The 19,571-nt window shown below is 39.7% G+C and overlaps 1 protein-coding gene across 2 annotated transcripts in view; it reads left to right on the top strand.

The window, feature by feature from the left end:
* The window catches only part of mtr (5-methyltetrahydrofolate-homocysteine methyltransferase), a 34,784-nt gene that overhangs the window by 7,053 nt on the left and 8,160 nt on the right, over positions 1–19,571 (top strand). The window contains exons 3-25 of one of the 2 annotated variants that reach the window (XM_058406180.1): positions 291–380; positions 2,379–2,448; positions 3,041–3,133; positions 4,178–4,284; positions 4,627–4,686; positions 5,142–5,236; positions 6,569–6,669; positions 6,749–6,810; positions 7,884–7,951; positions 8,721–8,800; positions 9,699–9,811; positions 10,234–10,374; positions 10,907–11,092; positions 11,354–11,533; positions 11,704–11,820; positions 14,603–14,743; positions 14,944–15,033; positions 16,421–16,573; positions 17,762–17,869; positions 18,068–18,168; positions 18,843–18,910; positions 19,109–19,229; positions 19,335–19,416. In XM_058406180.1, the coding sequence (XP_058262163.1) occupies positions 291–380; positions 2,379–2,448; positions 3,041–3,133; positions 4,178–4,284; positions 4,627–4,686; positions 5,142–5,236; positions 6,569–6,669; positions 6,749–6,810; positions 7,884–7,951; positions 8,721–8,800; positions 9,699–9,811; positions 10,234–10,374; positions 10,907–11,092; positions 11,354–11,533; positions 11,704–11,820; positions 14,603–14,743; positions 14,944–15,033; positions 16,421–16,573; positions 17,762–17,869; positions 18,068–18,168; positions 18,843–18,910; positions 19,109–19,229; positions 19,335–19,416 (2,427 nt within the window). Of the gene's footprint in view, positions 1–290; positions 381–2,378; positions 2,449–3,040; positions 3,134–4,177; positions 4,285–4,626; positions 4,687–5,141; positions 5,237–6,568; positions 6,670–6,748; positions 6,811–7,883; positions 7,952–8,720; positions 8,801–9,698; positions 9,812–10,233; positions 10,375–10,906; positions 11,093–11,353; positions 11,534–11,703; positions 11,821–14,569; positions 14,744–14,943; positions 15,034–16,420; positions 16,574–17,761; positions 17,870–18,067; positions 18,169–18,842; positions 18,911–19,108; positions 19,230–19,334; positions 19,417–19,571 lie in introns of both variants that reach the window. The other variant, XM_058406179.1, reaches the window with a different exon arrangement.

The following is a 19,571-nucleotide window of genomic DNA, read 5'->3' as shown; positions in this document are numbered from 1 at the left end:
TTAGCAGGTTAGTGTGTTTTCTGTGTGCAGGTTAAATACTGCCATTTTCTCTGGTGTGTTTTCTTTTCTCATTCATTCATTCATTCTTTCATGTTCTTTCTTTCTTGCTTTTTTTCTTTCTTGCTTTCTTTCTTGATCTAAGGATCTCTTTAGTAAAGGACACTTATCCAGCCCCCTCCTCAGATTTAGGATATTATCATGGCTTTTAGTTATTAAATAGTTTTTAATGATTTTTATGTAAATTATATATTAATTCTACTCAGTTTCTTTTCTTTTACATGTGGATGTAGGAGTACCTGCTTGCTGGAGCAGATATCGTCGAGACCAACACGTTCAGCGGTACACGGGTTGCTCAGGCGGACTACGGGCTTGAAGAGCTGGTATGAAACACTAAGAGCTTTTACTGAGCTTAGTCTATTTACAGCCTTCTCTCCTGAGCACTGACATGCACCAAGGTTTAAGATTTCATATGAATATGGCTAAGGACAAGAAGACACTGAACAGTGATAGTTCAGCGTATATATTTAGCTGTGGATCATTTTGTTCATCTGTATTTACACTGCATTGGTTAATTCCCAGAACAATATATGGCCAAATGTTTGTGGACACCTGACCAGCCCACACACATATGTGGATTTTCTCCCAAACTGTTACCACCCAAATGTATTGAATGTCTTGCTGTAGCATTACAATTTCCCTTCACTGGAAGACAGAACAAAATGATCTCCATGAAGACAGGGGTTGCTAAGCTTTGCATTGGAAAACTCATCTCTACTGAACACCTTTGGGATGAACTGGAGCACCAACTGCGCACCAGGCCTCCTCACCCAGCATCAGCTCCACACATCACTAATGAATTCTAAAAATATCCTTCCCTGAAGAGTGGAGATTATTTTAACAGCAAAAGGGAACAAACCTGAAATAACATGTTTGAAAAAGCACATATGGCTGTTGTGGTTATTGTTGTGGCAAACATTTTGGCGAGAATATGAAGCTCATAGTTATAGAGATGTATAAGGGCTTGCTGTAAGAAATGGTGGAGGAGTTTATTCTAACATCAGAGATACACTATATTGCCAAAAGTATTCGCTCACCCATCCAAATAATCAGAATCAGGTGTTCCAATCACTTCCATGGCCACAGGTGTATAAAATCAAGCACCTAGGCATGCAGACTGTTTTTACAAACATTTGTGAAAGAATGGGTCGCTCTCAGGAGCTCAGTGAATTCCAGCGTGGAACTGTGATAGGATGCCACCTGTGCAACAAATCCAGTCGTGAAATTTCCTCACTCCTAAATATTCCACAGTCAACTGTCAGCTGTATTATAAGAACGTGGAAGTGTTTGGGAACGACAGCAACTCAGCCACGAAGTGGTAGGCCACGTAAACTGACGGAGCGGGGTCAGCGGATGCTGAGGCGCATAGTGCGAAGAGGTCGCCAACTTTCTGCAGAGTCAATCGCTACAGACCTCCAAACTTCATGTGGCCTTCAGATTAGCTCAAGAACAGTGTGCAGAGAGCTTCATGGAATGGGTTTCCATGGCCGAGCAGCTGCATCCAAGCCATACATCACCAAGTGCAATGCAAAGCGTCGGATGCAGTGGTGTAAAGCACGCCGCCACTGGACTCTAGAGCAGTGGAGACGCGTTCTCTGGAGTGACGAATCACGCTTCTCCATCTGGCAATCTGATGGACGAGTCTGGGTTTGGCGGCTGCCAGGAGAACGGTACTTGTCTGACTGCATTGTGCCAAGTGTAAAGTTTGGTGGAGGGGGGATTATGGTGTGGGGTTGTTTTTCAGGAGCTGGGCTTGGCCCCTTAGTTCCAGTGAAAGGAACTCTGAATGCTTCAGCATACCAAGACATTTTGGACAATTCCATGCTCCCAACTTTGTGGGAACAGTTTGGAGCTGGCCCCTTCCTCTTCCAACATGACTGTGCACCAGTGCACAAAGCAAGGTCCATAAAGACATGGATGACAGAGTCTGGTGTGGATGAACTTGACTGGCCTGCACAGAGTCCTGACCTCAACCCGATAGAACACCTTTGGGATGAATTAGAGCGGAGACTGAGAGCCAGGCCTTCTCGTCCAACATCAGTGTGTGACCTCACAAATGCGCTTCTGGAAGAATGGTCAAAAATTCTCATAAACACACTCCTAAACCTTGTGGACAGCCTTCCGAGAAGAGTTGAAGCTGTTATAGCTGCAAAGGGTGGACCGACGTCATATTGAACCCTATGGATTAGGAATGGGATGTCACTTAAGTTCATATGTGAGTCAAGGCAGGTGAGCGAATACTTTTGGCAATATAGTGTATTTAGAAACTGCAGTATAGGTATCACATCAGGATTTTCTGTTGTTTTTTTTAATCTACTCAGGCCTATCGGCTTAACAAGGTGTCGGCAGAATTAGCCCGGAAGGCTGCTGATGAAGTTTCTGCCCAGACAGGTAGAACTATGACCACTACTAAGGCTTTAGAATAATAATAACAATTTGAATAATAATAATAATAATAATAATAAAATAAAAAATAAATTAATAATAATAATAATTATTATTATTATTATTATTATTATTATTATTATTATTATTATTAATAATAAAATTATTATTATTATATTATAAATAATAATGATGATGATAATTATTATACTTGTTTTTATTATTATTATTTTTATAAATAATAATGATAATTATTATACTTGTTTTTTTATTATTATTATTTATATAATAATAATAATATTATTATTATTATTATTATTATTATTATTATTATTATTATTATTCAAATTATTGTTATTATAAATGTTATATAAATAATAATGATGATGATAATGATTATTATTATTATTGTTGCTGTTTTTTATTATTATTGTACAGTAAAAGTAATTATTTGGGCAACTGAATTAATTAACTAGCTAAATCTACTGTATTTCATTGGTTATTGTTAATCCTACTTTATGTTTTCATTGTGCATGTGAAAGATCAGTTGTGTCACTAAGTTATTCTGAACAGGTTTAAAGCATGCCTTTGTTTTCAGGTGTTAAGCGGTACGTGGCTGGAGCTGTAGGGCCGACCAACAGAACCCTCTCTGTCTCGCCATCAGTGGAAAGACCAGACTTCAGAAACATCAGTAAATTACACTATTTTTCACAGCTTGCTCAGTCACTGCTGGAATTTATCTTGTCCCTGAGATAAAGACGGTTTGTTTGGACATTCTCTGCCCTGCCATAATGTCAGATTAACCTTTCACTTGTAACTTTCCCAAAGCTGTGGCTGTTTATCCTGGAGAGCGAGTTTTATGTTAATCTGTTACTCTTAATCAAACCGCTACGGCAAAACTGCTGAAGAATCATGTTTGAGGGTGAACCGAAATTAACCTGAACTTGCATTATGCATAATCTCAATGAACTAATGAACAAAATTCAAATCTAGTTCTTTTTCTATTTATTACAGATTTGGTGTTTGATTTTTGATATCTGAAACCATTTTTTTTGCTGGTATCAGCATAATACCCGTTCAGGGTATTGGCTTAGTGGCAGTCTAATTCATTTATTCATCTTCAGCAACTGCTTTATCCTGATCAGGAGCATGGCAGATCTGGAGGCTAAAAAGCCTACATGCCTACTTGCATGTTATTTCAAAACAGAAGGAGGAAATCAGAGAACCTGCAGTAAACCCTGGAGCTGAGAGGCAGCAATGCTACCCACTGTTCCATAATTCTTCTTCTTCTTCTTCTTTTTAGAATTATTATTATTGATCATCCATCCATCCATCTATCCAGCGTGATGGTTATTACAATTATTATAGGGGCGGTGGTGGCTCAAGTGGTTAAGGCTCTGGGTCATTGACCAGAAGATCAGGGATTCAAGCCCCAGCACCACCAAGTTGCCACTGTTGGGCCCTTGAGCAAGGCCCTTAACCCTTTCTGCTCCAGGGGCACTATCATGGCTGACCCTGCGCTCTGACCCCAACCTCCAAGGATGGGATATGCGAAGAAAGAATTTCACTGTGCTGTAATGTATATGTGACAAATAAAGGCTACTTCTAGTTCTAAAGTTTGCTTATGGCACTCGCATGAACTTCATATTCAGTCCTCTACATTATTGCTATTGGTGTGTATAAAGTGCTGTTACCTTGTGTAAGTATTTAATAACAGTACATGTGTTTTGTGTAGCATTTGATGAACTGGTTGAGGCGTACTCGGAGCAGGTTCAAGGGCTGCTGGATGGAGGCTCTGATATCCTGCTGGTGGAAACGATCTTTGATACCGCTAATGCAAAGGTAGACCTTTCTTTTTTCCCTCTCTCTCTCTCATTCTCGTTAATAAAAAACATACAATATACCATTCAAGAAAAGTCATGGTTACTATAGTTCATTTTGTACTTGACAACAGTTTAAAATCATTAATTTGTCAATTTATATTTCGTGGAAATAAAATGGAGACATGTTAATATCGCAAATTATCAGATGTGTATAGGGTTGTATATGTATATATAATAGGTACTTAATTATAATTAGAATTAATAATCAGTATTTTTTGTTATAGCAAACCTTATCAGACTCTTGAGTTCTGAAACTTTCCCACAGAATAATACCATCAAAATCTCTCTCTTTCTTTTAAAGGCTGCTCTGTTTGCTATCGATAAACTGTTTGAGGAGTCGTATGAACCCAGACCCATATTTGTAAGTAACACGACTATATTTTTTTCTGTTTGCTTTAAATCATATACATTTTTGCTGCACTCCTGATTCATCAGAGCCCCAGAGGTGACAATGCACAAAAAATATAAACACAGTGATATTGGCTTGATTTGAGCTAGATCAGGGCTCCTCTGGGGTTTTTTCCAGTCCATAATGTTTTTAAAGTTTACTGCGAGGTGGGGCAAACTAACAGAACTTAAAGGATCTGGTGCTAATATCCTGGTGCCAGATACCACAGCACACCTTCAGGGATCTAGTGGAGTCCATGCCTTGACGGGTCAGGGCTGTTTTGGTAGCAAAAAGACCAAAACAAAATATATTGGGTGGACATAATGTTATGCCTGATTGGTGTATGATTATATATGTAACATATAATACATGATTATTAAGAGGGTGGAGAGCTGATTTACAAGTCTACATATGTGATGTGTTTATAGATCTCTGGAACAATTGTGGACAAGAGTGGACGGACACTGTCAGGCCAGACAGGAGAGGCTTTTGTCATCAGCGTGTCTCATGTAAAGCCACTCTGGTAAGGATTTACTATAACACAGAGTAACAGAGTCGTAACTGCACAGCTTCTAAAAATCTCTGAAAGCTGATCAACCAGATGACAAGTGTAACTAATCACCGCTGATTTTTCAGATGTGTAAAACATCATCAGCAAGGACTACCATGCTTGATCTTTAGCCATATTCTTGTCATTTCATCTCATTGGATTAGAAACTGAATAGTGTGGGGAAATTGCTGACTGAGATGGCATTGCTCATTACCAATATATCTGTCCTGCTGGATAAAATCCTTAATTGCTCTCAACATGCCCTTGCCCGCTTACCTGTACCACTCAGAAGTGCACATCATATCATGATATCATTGTGCAACTTGCAAGTTTCTTGCCTGTTATTTCCTATGACCCATGTGCAGAGTCATTTCAGTAGGCTAACTAACTAATAACCAATGTGCTAACCTGAAGCAGTTGGCTAATGCACTATATTGCCAAAAGTTTTGGGACACCCCTCCAGATCATCGAATTCAGGGGTTGGGCCTGGCCCCTTAGTTCCAGTGAAAGGAACTCTTAATGATTCAGCATACCAAGACATTTTGGACAATTTCATGCTCCCGATTTTGTGTGAACAGTTTGGGGATGACCCCTTCCTGTTCCAACATGACTGTACACCAGTGCACAAAGCAAGGTCCATAAAGTCATGGATGAGTGAGTTTGGTGTGGAGGAACTTGACTGGCCTGCACCTCAACCCGATAGAACACCTTTTGGGATGAATTAGTGCGGAGACTGCAAGCCAGCCTTCTAACATCAGTGCCTGACCTCACAAATGTGCTTAAGAAGGAATGATCAAAAATTCCCATGAACACTCTCCTAAACCTTGTGGAAAGCCTTCCCAGAAGAGTTGAAGCTGTTATAGCTGCAAATGTTGGGCCAACTCCAAATCGACCAATGTCTGAGCAATGAAATTGTGCAAAAATGTCTTGGTATGCTGAAGCATTAAGAGTTCCTTTCACTGGAACTAAGGGGCAAGTCCAACACCTGGATTTAATGATTTGTAGGAATGTCCCAAAACTCCTATTAACAGTCATTAGATGTCTTAAGACTACAATGCTGTCTGCAGTCATGTTCATTCAGCCCCTCATGGGTCAGGAACTTCACTCAAGGTAAAGGCTGAAAACACCCCTTAAAAAAGATGATGATGATGTGAAACCCTGAATGGGAAGTCAGCAAACAAGCTACCAGTTGAACTCCAGTATACTGAACCATCACAGAGCTTTATGGACATATTCTGCACTGTTTGCATGCAATGTTTTTTCCTGTGTAAGTGCTACCATCTCTAACCCACTCCCTCCCTGCAGTATTGGTTTGAACTGTGCTCTGGGAGCCACTGAAATGAGGCCATTCATCGAAACGATCGGAAAGAGCACCGGGGCTTTCATCATATGTTACCCCAACGCAGGTAATACCTCTCTACTGTGTGAGGCTACACTTCAGCTCTGTCTCCCACTTCGAATTGACCCGTGTCTGCTTTTCTCCAGGTCTCCCCAACACATTTGGAGGCTATGATGAGACCCCAGATTGCACTGCTACATGTTTAAAGGTGAGCTACGATGTTTAGAATAATCCTAAACCTTATCGCCTTGAATGCAAACAGTGGTTTGTTTGGTTTTCCTGTCTTCTTTTCAGCGCTTACATTTTGACCGATCAGAAATGAGCTTTTTAATAGTGCTGTGGTTACAATATGCAATTACGGGATATGCAAAACCGGGTTATCGGGATTTCTTGGAGAGTTTAAACATGTTTTTTTCCTATTGCACAATGATATTCTTGTGATGACCGCTTCATTAAGGAATGTGTTATTAAATACAGAAAATGTTTCTGGATGACTATAGTAACATGTTAAAAAAAATGTTAAAAGCAAATCCTGATCTTAAAATATTGTTTCCGGGGTTTATTTTAATTTGATAGATTTCAGGAGTTATGCTGTCTTGTAAGTTTATCCAACATTATCTCGCATAAAAAGAAATACAATAATATTTCAATTCAATTCAATTTTATTTGTATAGCGCCTCTTACAATGGACATTGTCTCAAAGCAGCTTTACAAAAGAAGATAAACAGAGAAAGGAGAGGGGGAAAATAAAATCAAATAAATAAATAAATAGATAGAAATAAATAAATAGAAATAAAAATAAATTATTAAATTAAATTATTAAACTATTTTATCCTTATTTTATTTTATTTTATCCCTATTATTATTAAATTTTTATTTATTATTTCCTGTGATTATAAAGTGGGCTTTTAAGTGAGCTCTTGCTCTGTTGTTGGTTTATTTAGTGTTTGAATCCAGACAGTGTCACAACCATGGCTGAGGGAGCAAAACTGGCTGTGGTGTCTGGGTGGGAGGGATGTTTGCACTCTTCCCTGTCAATCACAGCAACACTCGTGTATGTGGAAGAGGGCAGAGCTACTCAAAGTGTTATAGAGTCCTGAAGGCGAAACACAACATGAGCATCAGTTCAAAAAGATGTGGTCGAATGGGTTGATGTGTATTATATGAAGCACATTTGTGTCTTCAGTAGCTTGGGTGCTGGATACTGGGCAACCATAATAGAGAAAAGGACGAAAGGACAATAATGTAAGAATGCATGTTGTGTTTCTTCGCCTCACACAGGAGTTTGCGACAGACGGTTTGGTGAATATCGTTGGTGGCTGCTGTGGAACGACGCCAGACCACATACGGTAATTATGTGTTCAGTGTGCTTTTGTGTTAGTTTTATGTGCGTTATTTTTTTCAGTATTATTTATTCTATAATAAAATGGGAACATATATTAGAAGAAGAAGAAGAAGAAGAAGCAGCCTTTATTTTTTATTAACAGAACAGTGAAATTCTATATCTCAAATTTTTCGGGGTTGGGGTCAGAGCACAGGGTCAGCCATGATGCTGTACTTCTGGAGTAGAGAGCGTTAAGGGCCTTGCTCAGACATCCAATAGTGGCAGCTTGGCAGTGCTGGTGCTTGAAACCTGACTTTCTGATCAACAACCCAGAGCCTTAAGCACTTGAGATGCAACTGCCCCTTATGCAGAGTTCACACAAGTCATCAGATCACCGTTGTTTTCACAATGCACGACTATCTGGGGGAGCATTCAGTCGCTGCTGTGTTCACATTGCACAATGGATCGGCGACAGGAGGTTACATCCTTGTAGGAAGAATCGCCGACTATAGGTCATCGCAGATGTATTTTTCGGTCAGAACTCCTTTCACACTGCAGGATTTGTAGAGGGTTTCGCAAAACCTGTTGGCGAGTGAAGATCAGGGTTAAAATCGTGCAGTGTGAACTCAGCACTAGTTTGTTTTTGTCTTTGAAGTCAGTTTATACACTACTATGAGTTAAGCATTATCATCCGTACTGCTGAAACATTAGTTTGAAGAGCATTCTTTGTCAAGGTCTTAGACTTTCAGACCTATCCCTTGATAATGATGTGTGTATTTGTATTACTGATGCAGAGCGATCGCTGAGAGTGTGAAACAATGCCAGCCCAGAGTTCCCCCGACTGACGTGTTCAACGATTACATGCTGCTCTCTGGTAAACTTCTCCTCTGTGTGTCTATGAAGGCTTTTTAGCTCTAAAGATTTATATTATCAGCGTAGCAAAAAGTTTTGAGAAATTTGAAGACAGCTGGATATCAGTCCTGAACGTGTTTATTCAGATCTTCTTATATAGAATAAACTCTTATTAATACATTTATTTATTTATTTATTTATTTATTTATTGAAATGATGCAGTTATCCTAATTAATTTAGAAATGAGCTTGTAAGTCCAACAGTGGGAATTTGGCACTCCTTGGGATATGAACTTGAATGGATTTGAAATTTATTAGCAATATGCTGGGTCTGATTTTTAGGGACCTCCCTTTGAGTCCATCTGTGTGTTTTGGATGTAAAGTTGCTCAGGAGGGGTCAGGATTGTTTATTTATTTATTTATTATTATGTTTTTATTTATTTATTTCATTTATTTATTTCATTTATTTGTTATTTTTTAATCAATACATTTATTTATTTATTTATTTACTTTTTAAAAAATATATTTTATTATATTAATTAATTTATTAATTAAATTTATTAATTAATTAAAAATTATTGCACACACATTTTTAAAGTAAAACAACAAACTTCCCTTGTGGAACTTTTTGCATCTTTTGGGAGTTCAGGCAGTAGCAGGTTCTGTCTCTTAAATGCAGCACATCCTACTAAAATTTCATTACTGTATAGCATATGTCCTAGCTTTATTCCCAAACAAGAAACAGCTAGTAATAACTCAGGGGTGCGATAGAGGCATGGCTGGAGGACGAGCTGAGGAAAACCAGGAAAATTGAATTAAACAGGAAACTACATTCCAGGCTTTGTAACCTTCAACACTGAATATTTTATTGTTGTGTTATTACAGAATCGTGTTAACATGTTCGGCGCATTGTGTTGTCAGGTCTGGAGCCATTTCGAGTCGGGCCGTACACCAACTTTGTAAACATCGGTGAGCGCTGCAACGTGGCTGGGTCACGCAAGTTCGCCAAACTCATCATGGCTGGGAATTATGAGGTAATGTTTAACGGAGCCTGTGAAACGATCACAGTCCTAATGTTCTATTAAAACAGCTGTATATACTTTAGCTTCTAAACTCAATAACTACCACTAGTTCAGAATTTGGTCTTAGTAGATGGCAGCAGGTTTAAGAAGTCAAGGATTACACAGAAGGTCAATATGTGCAAGCCTTTTACTACAATATTAAATCTCAGCATGATGTTTTCTTATAATATATGTATGCATGTGGCCCAGTGTCTATTAAGCATTCTAGACAGTAAGTTGTTAACGCTGTACCACAGACACTGGGCCACATGCTTCTTTTTACAAACATTACATAACATAACCGAGTCGTATCTTTTGTTATGTACGGTATTGTTTCATTTGTCTGTATTTTAACAAGTGTGTGTGTGTGTGTGTGTGTGCGTGCAAATTGGCAGGAGGCATTGAGTATAGCTAAAGCACAAGTGGAAATGGGTGCTCAGGTCCTGGATATCAACATGGATGAGGGGATGCTGGAGGGACCCGTTGCCATGGCGCGCTTCTGCAACCTCATTGCCTCTGAGCCCGACATTGCCAAAGTAATGCCTGCTCTTTAAAATGCTTAACAAACTTGTAGAGTAGTGGGCACCTGCTTTTTATAATTTATCTATACTCAACTGAAGATTGATGAACCATTAATCATAGTAAAAAATTACTTTAAATTAAACTTTAATCATAAGGACCATGAAAGACAAGAATAATTTAAGAAATAACCTTGATTCAAGAGATAAAAATAAATGAAATGAATAAATTGAGAAATAAAAAAAAAAAAACAGGAATATAAAATTGTGAAGTTATAATTTACGGTGGATTTTTTTTATTTATTTATTTATTTATTTTTTACTTTTATTTGCAATTGGTCCTAAGGAAAAAAATTTGTTAAAACCATTTTTTTCAAGCTGTTAAAAATGGAACATTATCCATTATTTAGAACTTTGTTTTTCCCTTAATACTGATTTTTCTCCTCTTTGATACACAGAATGAGTGCAATTATGTCATGTATTTTTTTTGTATATATAAAACCTGTCCAAATCTCAGTTTAACCCTGTGTGTGTGTGTGTGTGTGTGTAGGTGCCGCTGTGTATCGACTCGTCCAACTTTGCGGTGATCGAAGCAGGTCTGAAGTGCTGCCAGGGCAAATGCATCGTCAACAGCATCAGCCTGAAAGAGGGAGAAGAAGCCTTCCTCAGACACGCCAAACAAGTGCATCGCTACGGAGCCGCCGTGGTCATTATGGCCTTTGATGAAGAAGGGCAGGTCAGTGCATGATGTCCATATGTGTTAGTGATATCATGAACACAAGCACAATTTATAAAGCATTTTAGAATGGGGTTTGAGTTCAAATACCTGTATGTTTGTGCATATGTGCTTTACCAGAGAACATCTAGTCTCCACCAAGCCTTCTTTTGAACTCTGACATCTGTAAAAGTAGCTCACTTCATTCTAGGAAATTGTCACTCTAAGCAGATGCTTTAATCTCGATTAGCTTGTTAATGCATGCTTGGGTTCTTTTTTTAGGCTACTGAAATTGATCAGAAAGTCCAGATCTGCAAAAGAGCTTATCACCTCCTTACGGAAAAGGTGGGCTTTAACCCCAACGATATCATCTTCGACCCCAACATCCTGACCATCGGTACCGGCATGGAGGAACACAACATGTATGCTATCAACTTTATCAAAGCCACACGGATTATAAAGGTAGAACTATTGATATCACTCGTTTATATAGTTGTGTTTTTTATCAGATGTAGTGTCTGTTATTTTTGGTATTGTTTGCTGCATTAGCCTTATCATTTGCTGCTAAATAAATATTCTGTATGTGGTACTGTAAATGAAAAATAATAAAAACTCTCTCTCTCTCTCCCTAGGAAACTTTGCCTGGTGCCCGGGTCAGTGGAGGTCTATCTAACTTGTCCTTCTCTTTCCGAGGCATGGATGCCATCAGAGAGGCCATGCATGGAGTATTCCTCTACCACGCTATAAAGGTGCGGACCCTCTTCTCATAAATCATGTAAACCACGCATCTTACCAGAGTTTGTCACTTGGCACTGAGCTGGATTTTGTTTAGCAATGCTTTATGTTGTCTGCAATATATTTCATACATCTTTCTCATCTAAGAACATATATTTTTAGAAAAAAAGAAATCTAATGTACCAGGCTGATGGATAGGGCATACACGGCATCCTGCCTGTCCATTCCTGAGAGCTTGCTCCACCCTCAGTTGAACAAGAGTTGTCTCTAAAGGTGTAATATACAATACATGCTGTATACTGTACACTATATAAATATACAGTGCTTAAAGCCAGCATTTAATTTAGTCTCTACATTTTACAGTAAATGAAGCCGTACCTTACGCCACTGAACCGTGTCAGAACAACCTCCAACAAACTGAAAATTTCCAGAATAAACTTTTTGCTCCCCACTGGAATCTTCAGTGTAGAAACAGAAACACACTCACTCTGTGGGTCTTCCTGTCCAGACATTATGACTTGCAGTGTCCTCTAGTGGCCATGACTGCTTAGTGCAAAATGTGACCAGGAATCTGTTTTTAAAAGTTTTACCTAAAGATGGCGCAAAACTATTTTTTTTTGCCCAATACCCAAGTTTTGAGTAAGCTTTGAGCCAGCTAATATTTATTTGTTTATTTTTTTATTTAATTTCTTTATTTAATTTGTTTTTATTATTTATTTATTTAATTTTTTATTTTTCAGTTTTCTTTAAAAGCTACCAAAATAAATATAATAACATACAATATAAATCAGTCAATCTTAATAAAAGAAAGAACAATAAAGATTCTATATTAAATATAGTAAACGTTTCCCATACTAAAAATTATTTTACCAAGTACAATACCAGTCTTTGCATATATTTACAGGATCTGATATACAATGTACAATGTTTTGTATTATTGGCCTGACTCTGATACTGGGTATATTTTATACTAGGTATTTACTGGATACATGAGTATTCGTGCATCACCCGGGTATTAATAGTGCACTCTGATCACACTTAAAGTATGTCAAGTATACCATATGTGGTACAATCAACATAATCAGGGCTATTAAACTTTAAAATTGTTCCTCAGCAGCCAACTGTTTACAGAATCCCCTCAGACAGATCAGCAGTCTTTACAACATACTGGATTTTTAACGATTAGATTGCTGCAGATTAAAGTTGTAAACAGAAATACACTATATTGCCAAAAGTATTCGCTCACCCATCCAAATAATCAGAATCAGGTGTTCCAATCATTTCCATGGCCACTGGTGTATAAAATCAAGCACCTAGGCATGCAGACTGTTTTTACAAACATTTGTGAAAGAATGGGTCGCTCTCAGGAGCTCAGTGAATTCCAGCGTGGAACTGTGATAGGATGCCACCTGTGCAACAAATCCAGTCGTGAAATTTCCTCACTCCTAAATATTCCACAGTCAACTGTCAGCTGTATTATAAGAACGTGGAAGTGTTTGGGAACGACAGCAACTCAGCCACGAAGTGGTAGGCCACGTAAACTGACAGAGCGGGGTCAGCGGATGCTGAGGCGCATAGTGCGAAGAGGTCGCCAACTTTCTGCAGAGTCAATCGCTACAGACCTCCAAACTTCATGTGGCCTTCAGATTAGCTCAAGAACAGTGTGCAGAGAGCTTCATGGAATGGGTTTCCATGGCCGAGCAGCTGCATCCAAGCCATACATCACCAAGTGCAATGCAAAGCGTCGGATGCAGTGGCTCTCAGTCTCCGCTCTAATTCATCCCAAAGGTGTTCTATCGGGTTGAGGTCAGGACTCTGTGCAGGCCAGTCAAGTTCATCCACACCAGACTCTGTCATCCATGTCTTTATGGACCTTGCTTTGTGCACTGGTGCACAGTCATGTTGGAAGAGGAAGGGGCCAGCTCCAAACTGTTCCCACAAAGTTGGGAGCATGGAATTGTCCAAAATGTCTTGGTATGCTGAAGCATTCAGAGTTCCTTTCACTGGAACTAAGGGGCCAAGCCCAGCTCCTGAAAAACAACCCCACACCATAATCCCCCCTCCACCAAACTTTACACTTGGCACAATGCAGTCAGACAAGTACCGTTCTCCTGGCAACCGCCAAACCCAGACTCGTCCATGAGATTGCCAGATGGAGAAGCGCGATTCGTCACTCCAGAGAACGCGTCTCCACTGCTCTAGAGTCCAGTGGCGGCGTGCTTTACACCACTGCACCCGACGCTTTGCATTGCACTTGGTGATGTATGGCTTGGATGCAGCTGCTCGGCCATGGAAACCCATTCCATGAAGCTCTCTGCGCACTGTTCTTGAGCTAATCTGAAGGCCACATGAAGTTTGGAGGTCTGTAGCGATTGACTCTGCAGAAAGTTGGCGACCTCTTCGCACTATGCACCTCAGCATCCGCTGACCCCGCTCCGTCAGTTTACGTGACCTACCACTTCGTGGTTGAGTTGCTGTTGTTCCCAAACACTTCCACGTTCTTATAATACAGCTGACAGTTGACTGTGGAATATTTAGGAGCGAGGAAATTTCACGACTGGATTTGTTGCACAGGTGGCATCCTATCACAGTTCCACGCTGGAATTCACTGAGCTCCTGAGAGCGACCCATTCTTTCACAAATGTTTGTAAAAACAGTCTGCATGCCTAGGTGCTTGATTTTATACACCTCTGGCCATGGAAATGATTGGAACACCTGATTCTGATTATTTGGATGGGTGAGCGAATACTTTTGGCAATATAGTGTATGTTTGCATGCCTGTTGCGCCCCCTGCAGGAAGGGATGGACATGGGGATTGTTAATGCAGGTTCTCTGCCTGTGTATGACGACGTTGATAAAGAGCTGCTCATGCTGTGTGAAAATCTCATCTGGAACCGAGACCCAGAGGCCACAGAAAAGCTCCTCCTGTATGCTCAGGTACTCTCTCCCAGAAATACACATGCAGATATACATACACTCACCAACTACAGTCAAGTCATTACTCCACACCAGCTTTCATCCAGAGACACTTCATTGTGAGCCGGAGTCCATTTGAAGCACCAGACCACACACACACTGATTTTTTGTTACCGTGTTGACTTTGTTTTGAAAGATGAATTTTAATCTTTTGTATTTAGAACAATGCTAAAGGAGGGAAGAAGGTGATTCAGACAGATGAGTGGAGAAAAGGAAGTGTGGAGGAGAGATTGGAGTATGCACTTGTCAAGGTAGTATTGTGTGCGTGTTTATATATACATCAACTGTTAATGAGTGGTTTGCATGTTTGTGTCAGTGTGATCCCCTGCAGATGAACTGAACATGCAATGCAGTGTCTTGATATTGCTGAGTGATGTGCAGCTCTGGGTCATCTATGGTGAAGATAAAAATGTCACCTGATCTTCTAATGTCAAATTTGTCTACATTGCATTATCTCTAACATACACTAGATTGCTAAAAGTTTTGGGACACCCCTCCAAATCACTGAATTCAGGTGTTGTTTTTCGGGGGTTGGGCTCGGCCCCTTAGTTCCAGTGAAAGGAACTCTTAATGCTTCATACCAAGACATTTTGGATAATTTCATGCCGCAAACTTTGTGGGAACAGTTTGGGGATGACCCCTTCCTGTTCCAACATGACAGCGCACCAGTGCACAAAGCAAGGTCCATAAAGACACGGATGAGCGAGTTTGGTGTGAAGGAACTTCTCAGAGTCCTGACCTCAACCTGATAGAACACCTTTGGGATGAATTAGAGCGGAGACTGTGAGCCAGACCTTCACGTCCGACATCAGTGCCTGACCTCACGAATGCACTTCTAGAGGAATGGTCAAAAATTCCCATGAACACACTCCTAAACCTTGTGGAAAGCCTTCCCAGAAGAGTTGAAGCTGTTATTGCTGCAAAGGGTGGGCTAATTCTGTATTACATTCATGGGCATGTAAAGGCAGACGGCCCAATTTTGGAATGGCTCACAGTCTCCACTCTAATTCATCCCAAAGGTGTTCTGTCGGGTTGAGGTCAGGACTCTGTGCAGGCCAGTCAAGTTTGCCTGCTCATCCATGTCTTTATGGACCTTGCTTTGTGCACTGGTGTACAGTCATGTTGGAACCGGAAGGGGTCATCCCCAAACTGTTCCCACAAAGTTGGGAGCATGAAATTGTCCAAAATGTCTTGGTATGAAGCTGAAGCATTAAGAGTTCCTTTCACTGGAACTAAGGGGCCGAGCCCAACCCCTGAAAAACAACACCTGAATTCAATGATTTGGAGGGGTGTCCCAAAACTTTTGGCAATATAGTGTATTTAGCAAGCAGTAATTAGCAATAGAAGAACACTTGGCTTTTGTATACACAGTACAGTAGAAAGGTTTTCTTAACCTTAACTAGCTATTAGAAGTTGGCTAGACAATGCAATTAAATAGTTTCATCATGTGAATGTATATACTATGGAATGTAGACTATATATGGTGATGTCATATGGTCCAGTTTGCACTTGACTGATCGAAAGTTAAATCTGACTTAATTTGCACGCTCAGTGACACTGTACATTTTCTGGCTAACGATAACCTCTTCACACTCACATAATGTGTGTGTGTGTGTGTGTGTGTGTGTGTGTGTGTAGGGTATAGAGAAGTTTATAGTGGAGGACACAGAGGAGGCTCGAGCTCAGACAGATCGTTATACCCGACCACTCCACATCATCGAGGGGCCGCTCATGAATGGCATGAAGACTGTGGGAGATCTATTTGGAACTGGCAAGATGTTCCTGCCACAGGTAGTGTGCTCACAGGAAAACACCAGCATACACACATACACACACTTGACATTTGACTGGAGCTGACATCAGGCACCTTTATTCCACCCTTGAAATATGTCATGATAAATGTTAACACAGATATGACTATAAGCCAGATATGACTATATACACCGATCAGGCATAACATTATGACCACCTGCCTAATATTGTGTTGTGCTGCCAAAATACCCCTGACCCGTCCTGCACTGTGTATTCTGACACCTTTCTATCAGAACCAGCATTAACTTCTTCAGCAGTTTGAGCAACAGTAGCTCGTCTGTTGGATCGGATCACACGGGCCAGCCTTCACTCCTCATGTGTATGAATGAGCTTTGGCCGCCTATGACCCTGTCTCCGGTTCACCACTGTTCCTTCCTTGGACCACTTTTGATAGATACTGACCACTGCAGACCGGGAACACCCCACAAGAGCTGCAGTTTTGGAGATGCTCTGATCCAGTCGTCTAGCCATCACAATTTGGCCACAATTTCACAACTCGATCAAATCCTTACGCTTGTCCATTTTTCTGCTTCTAACACATCAACTTTGAGGACAAAATGTGCACTTGCTGTCTAATATATCCCACCCACTAACGGGTGTCATGATGAGGAGATCATCAGTGTTATTCACTGCACCTGGCAGTGTTTGTAATGTTATGCCTGATCGGTGTATACTATATAGGTAGTGTAGTATTCAACTGTTTACCTGTAAGTAATTTGTTCCCCATGAGTTGAAATCAGTAATCAAGAATAAACTTCACTTTCTTTGCCCTGAACAACTGTAATAAGCAAACACTGATTGCTATATATAAATATTTGAGTTCAGAAACTAAGCCATACAACCTCCCTATTTGCATGAGGGTGACTTCTTATTTTAATCCTTTTAGATACTTTAGAAATGTCAAAGTGTTTGTTTTCACAGGTGGTGGTGTAAACAGAGTTGAGATTTAGGTTTATTTGTAGTGTAATGGATCTTGTACTGTCCTGGTGAGATCTTGTCTCTTTATGTTTTGGGAGTCAGCAGGGTTTAGCAGACAAAATGGAAATAAAAAATTACTACATTTTGCATTCTGATTCAGTGCATTGTAAAATGAAACATTTATCCCAGCCACCCCGTCGTTGTCATTGCTGTGCTGTGATTGTCTTACCAGAGTGCGTTTGTGTTCAGGTGATAAAATCAGCCCGTGTAATGAAGAAAGCTGTGGCCTATCTGATTCCCTTTATGGAGAAAGAGAGGGAGGAGATGATGGCTACAACTGGAGTGCCTGATGACTCGGTGAGTTATCACACATTTACACACTGTTCACTAATGAAGCTGCACAGATCCTTACTTTTATATAGCAGTATTTACAGTTTTCCACTGTATACCTGCTTTATGTCAGTCAGTACTCATAAGCATTCGTTGGGACTGTCTGATCCTAGCAGCGCTGAGGTCTCACCGTGTGTGTGTGTGTGTGTGCTTGCATCTGTGCAGGATCCTTATCAGGGCACGATTGTTCTGGCAACAGTAAAGGGAGACGTCCATGACATCGGCAAGAACATCGTGGGTGTTGTGTTGGGATGCAACAACTTTCGGTATGTAGCTGACCAAATAGAAACTGGATGGATGGATGGATGGATGGATAGATGAATAGATGACTAGATAGATAGATAGATAGATAGATGAATAGATGACTAGATAGATAGATAGATAGATAGATAGATAGATAGATAGATAGATAGATAGATAGATAGATAGATGACTAGATAGATAGATAGGTAGGTGAGTAGGTAGATAGATAGATAGATAGATAGATAGATAGATAGATAGATAGATGAATAGATAGATAGATGAATATATGACTAGATAGATAGATAGGTAGGTGAGTAGGTAGGTAGATAGATAGATAGATAGGTAGGTGAGTAGATAGATAGATAGATAGATAGATAGATAGATAGATAGATAGATAGATAGGTGGGTAGATAGATAATTTGGTAATAAGGTAATAAATAGAAAATAACAGAAATATAATAAAAATACTAGAATTTAAGGGTACAAAATATAACAAAAAATATAACAAATAACCTATAATAAAATAAAATGTAACAAAAAATACTAAATACTAGAGATTTAAAGATATAAAAGAAAAGTAATGTAATTGTTATTAAGTAATGTAATTATTAACGTAGTTATTGCTCACAGTAAAAGTTAAAGGAATGAAAGAAAAGCTAGAAAAATCTCAGTGGAAATTCTGTTTCTCTCCTTGTAGGGTGATTGATTTAGGAGTGATGATTCCATGTGATCAGATCCTGAAGGAGGCCATTGACAAAAAAGCAGGTAGAGAATATTTTAGTTAATATTGAAAGGAACGTGAAGGAACAGGCAAGGCATGCTAGTTGTTGGACGATGATGCTTTTCCTTTGTTTTGCAGCTGAGCTACAAATCTAAAGTAGCTAATGAAGTCTTTTTTTAAACAACGTTTCTTGCTCCAGATGACCGATAAGCATCTGACCACTTCTGTTCTTGTGTGTATAGATATTATTGGTTTGTCAGGCCTCATCACGCCGTCCCTTGATGAGATGATTCATGTAGCAAAGGAGATGGAACGTCTGGGCATGAAAACCCCTCTGCTGATCGGAGGAGCCACAACATCAAAGTCAGTCCTGATATTCAGTTCTACATCAGCATTTAAAGCATCGGTGTTAAGATCTAATGGTGTGCTTGCTTTTGTGTGTGTGTGTGTGTGTGTGTGTGGGAACAGGACTCACACAGCAGTAAAGATTGCTCCTCGATACACCGCTCCTGTTGTTCATGTTCTCGATGCGTCTCGTAGTGTTGTCGTGGTAAGCTTTCCTTGTATAGTTAAAGAACTTATTTCGTTTTATTTTCATAACAGATTTCTTTATTGTTGTATTTCATTGCTTTGTATTGTGTTGAGCAACTTGCACAAGAATTTCCTTTGTGATCAGTAAATTTTATGTTTATTATACATGTGTGT

This window comes from Hemibagrus wyckioides, linkage group LG13 (assembly GCF_019097595.1).
Source record: "Hemibagrus wyckioides isolate EC202008001 linkage group LG13, SWU_Hwy_1.0, whole genome shotgun sequence".
NCBI lineage: Eukaryota > Metazoa > Chordata > Actinopteri > Siluriformes > Bagridae > Hemibagrus > Hemibagrus wyckioides.
This window is presented reverse-complemented; position numbering and strand designations above follow the sequence as displayed.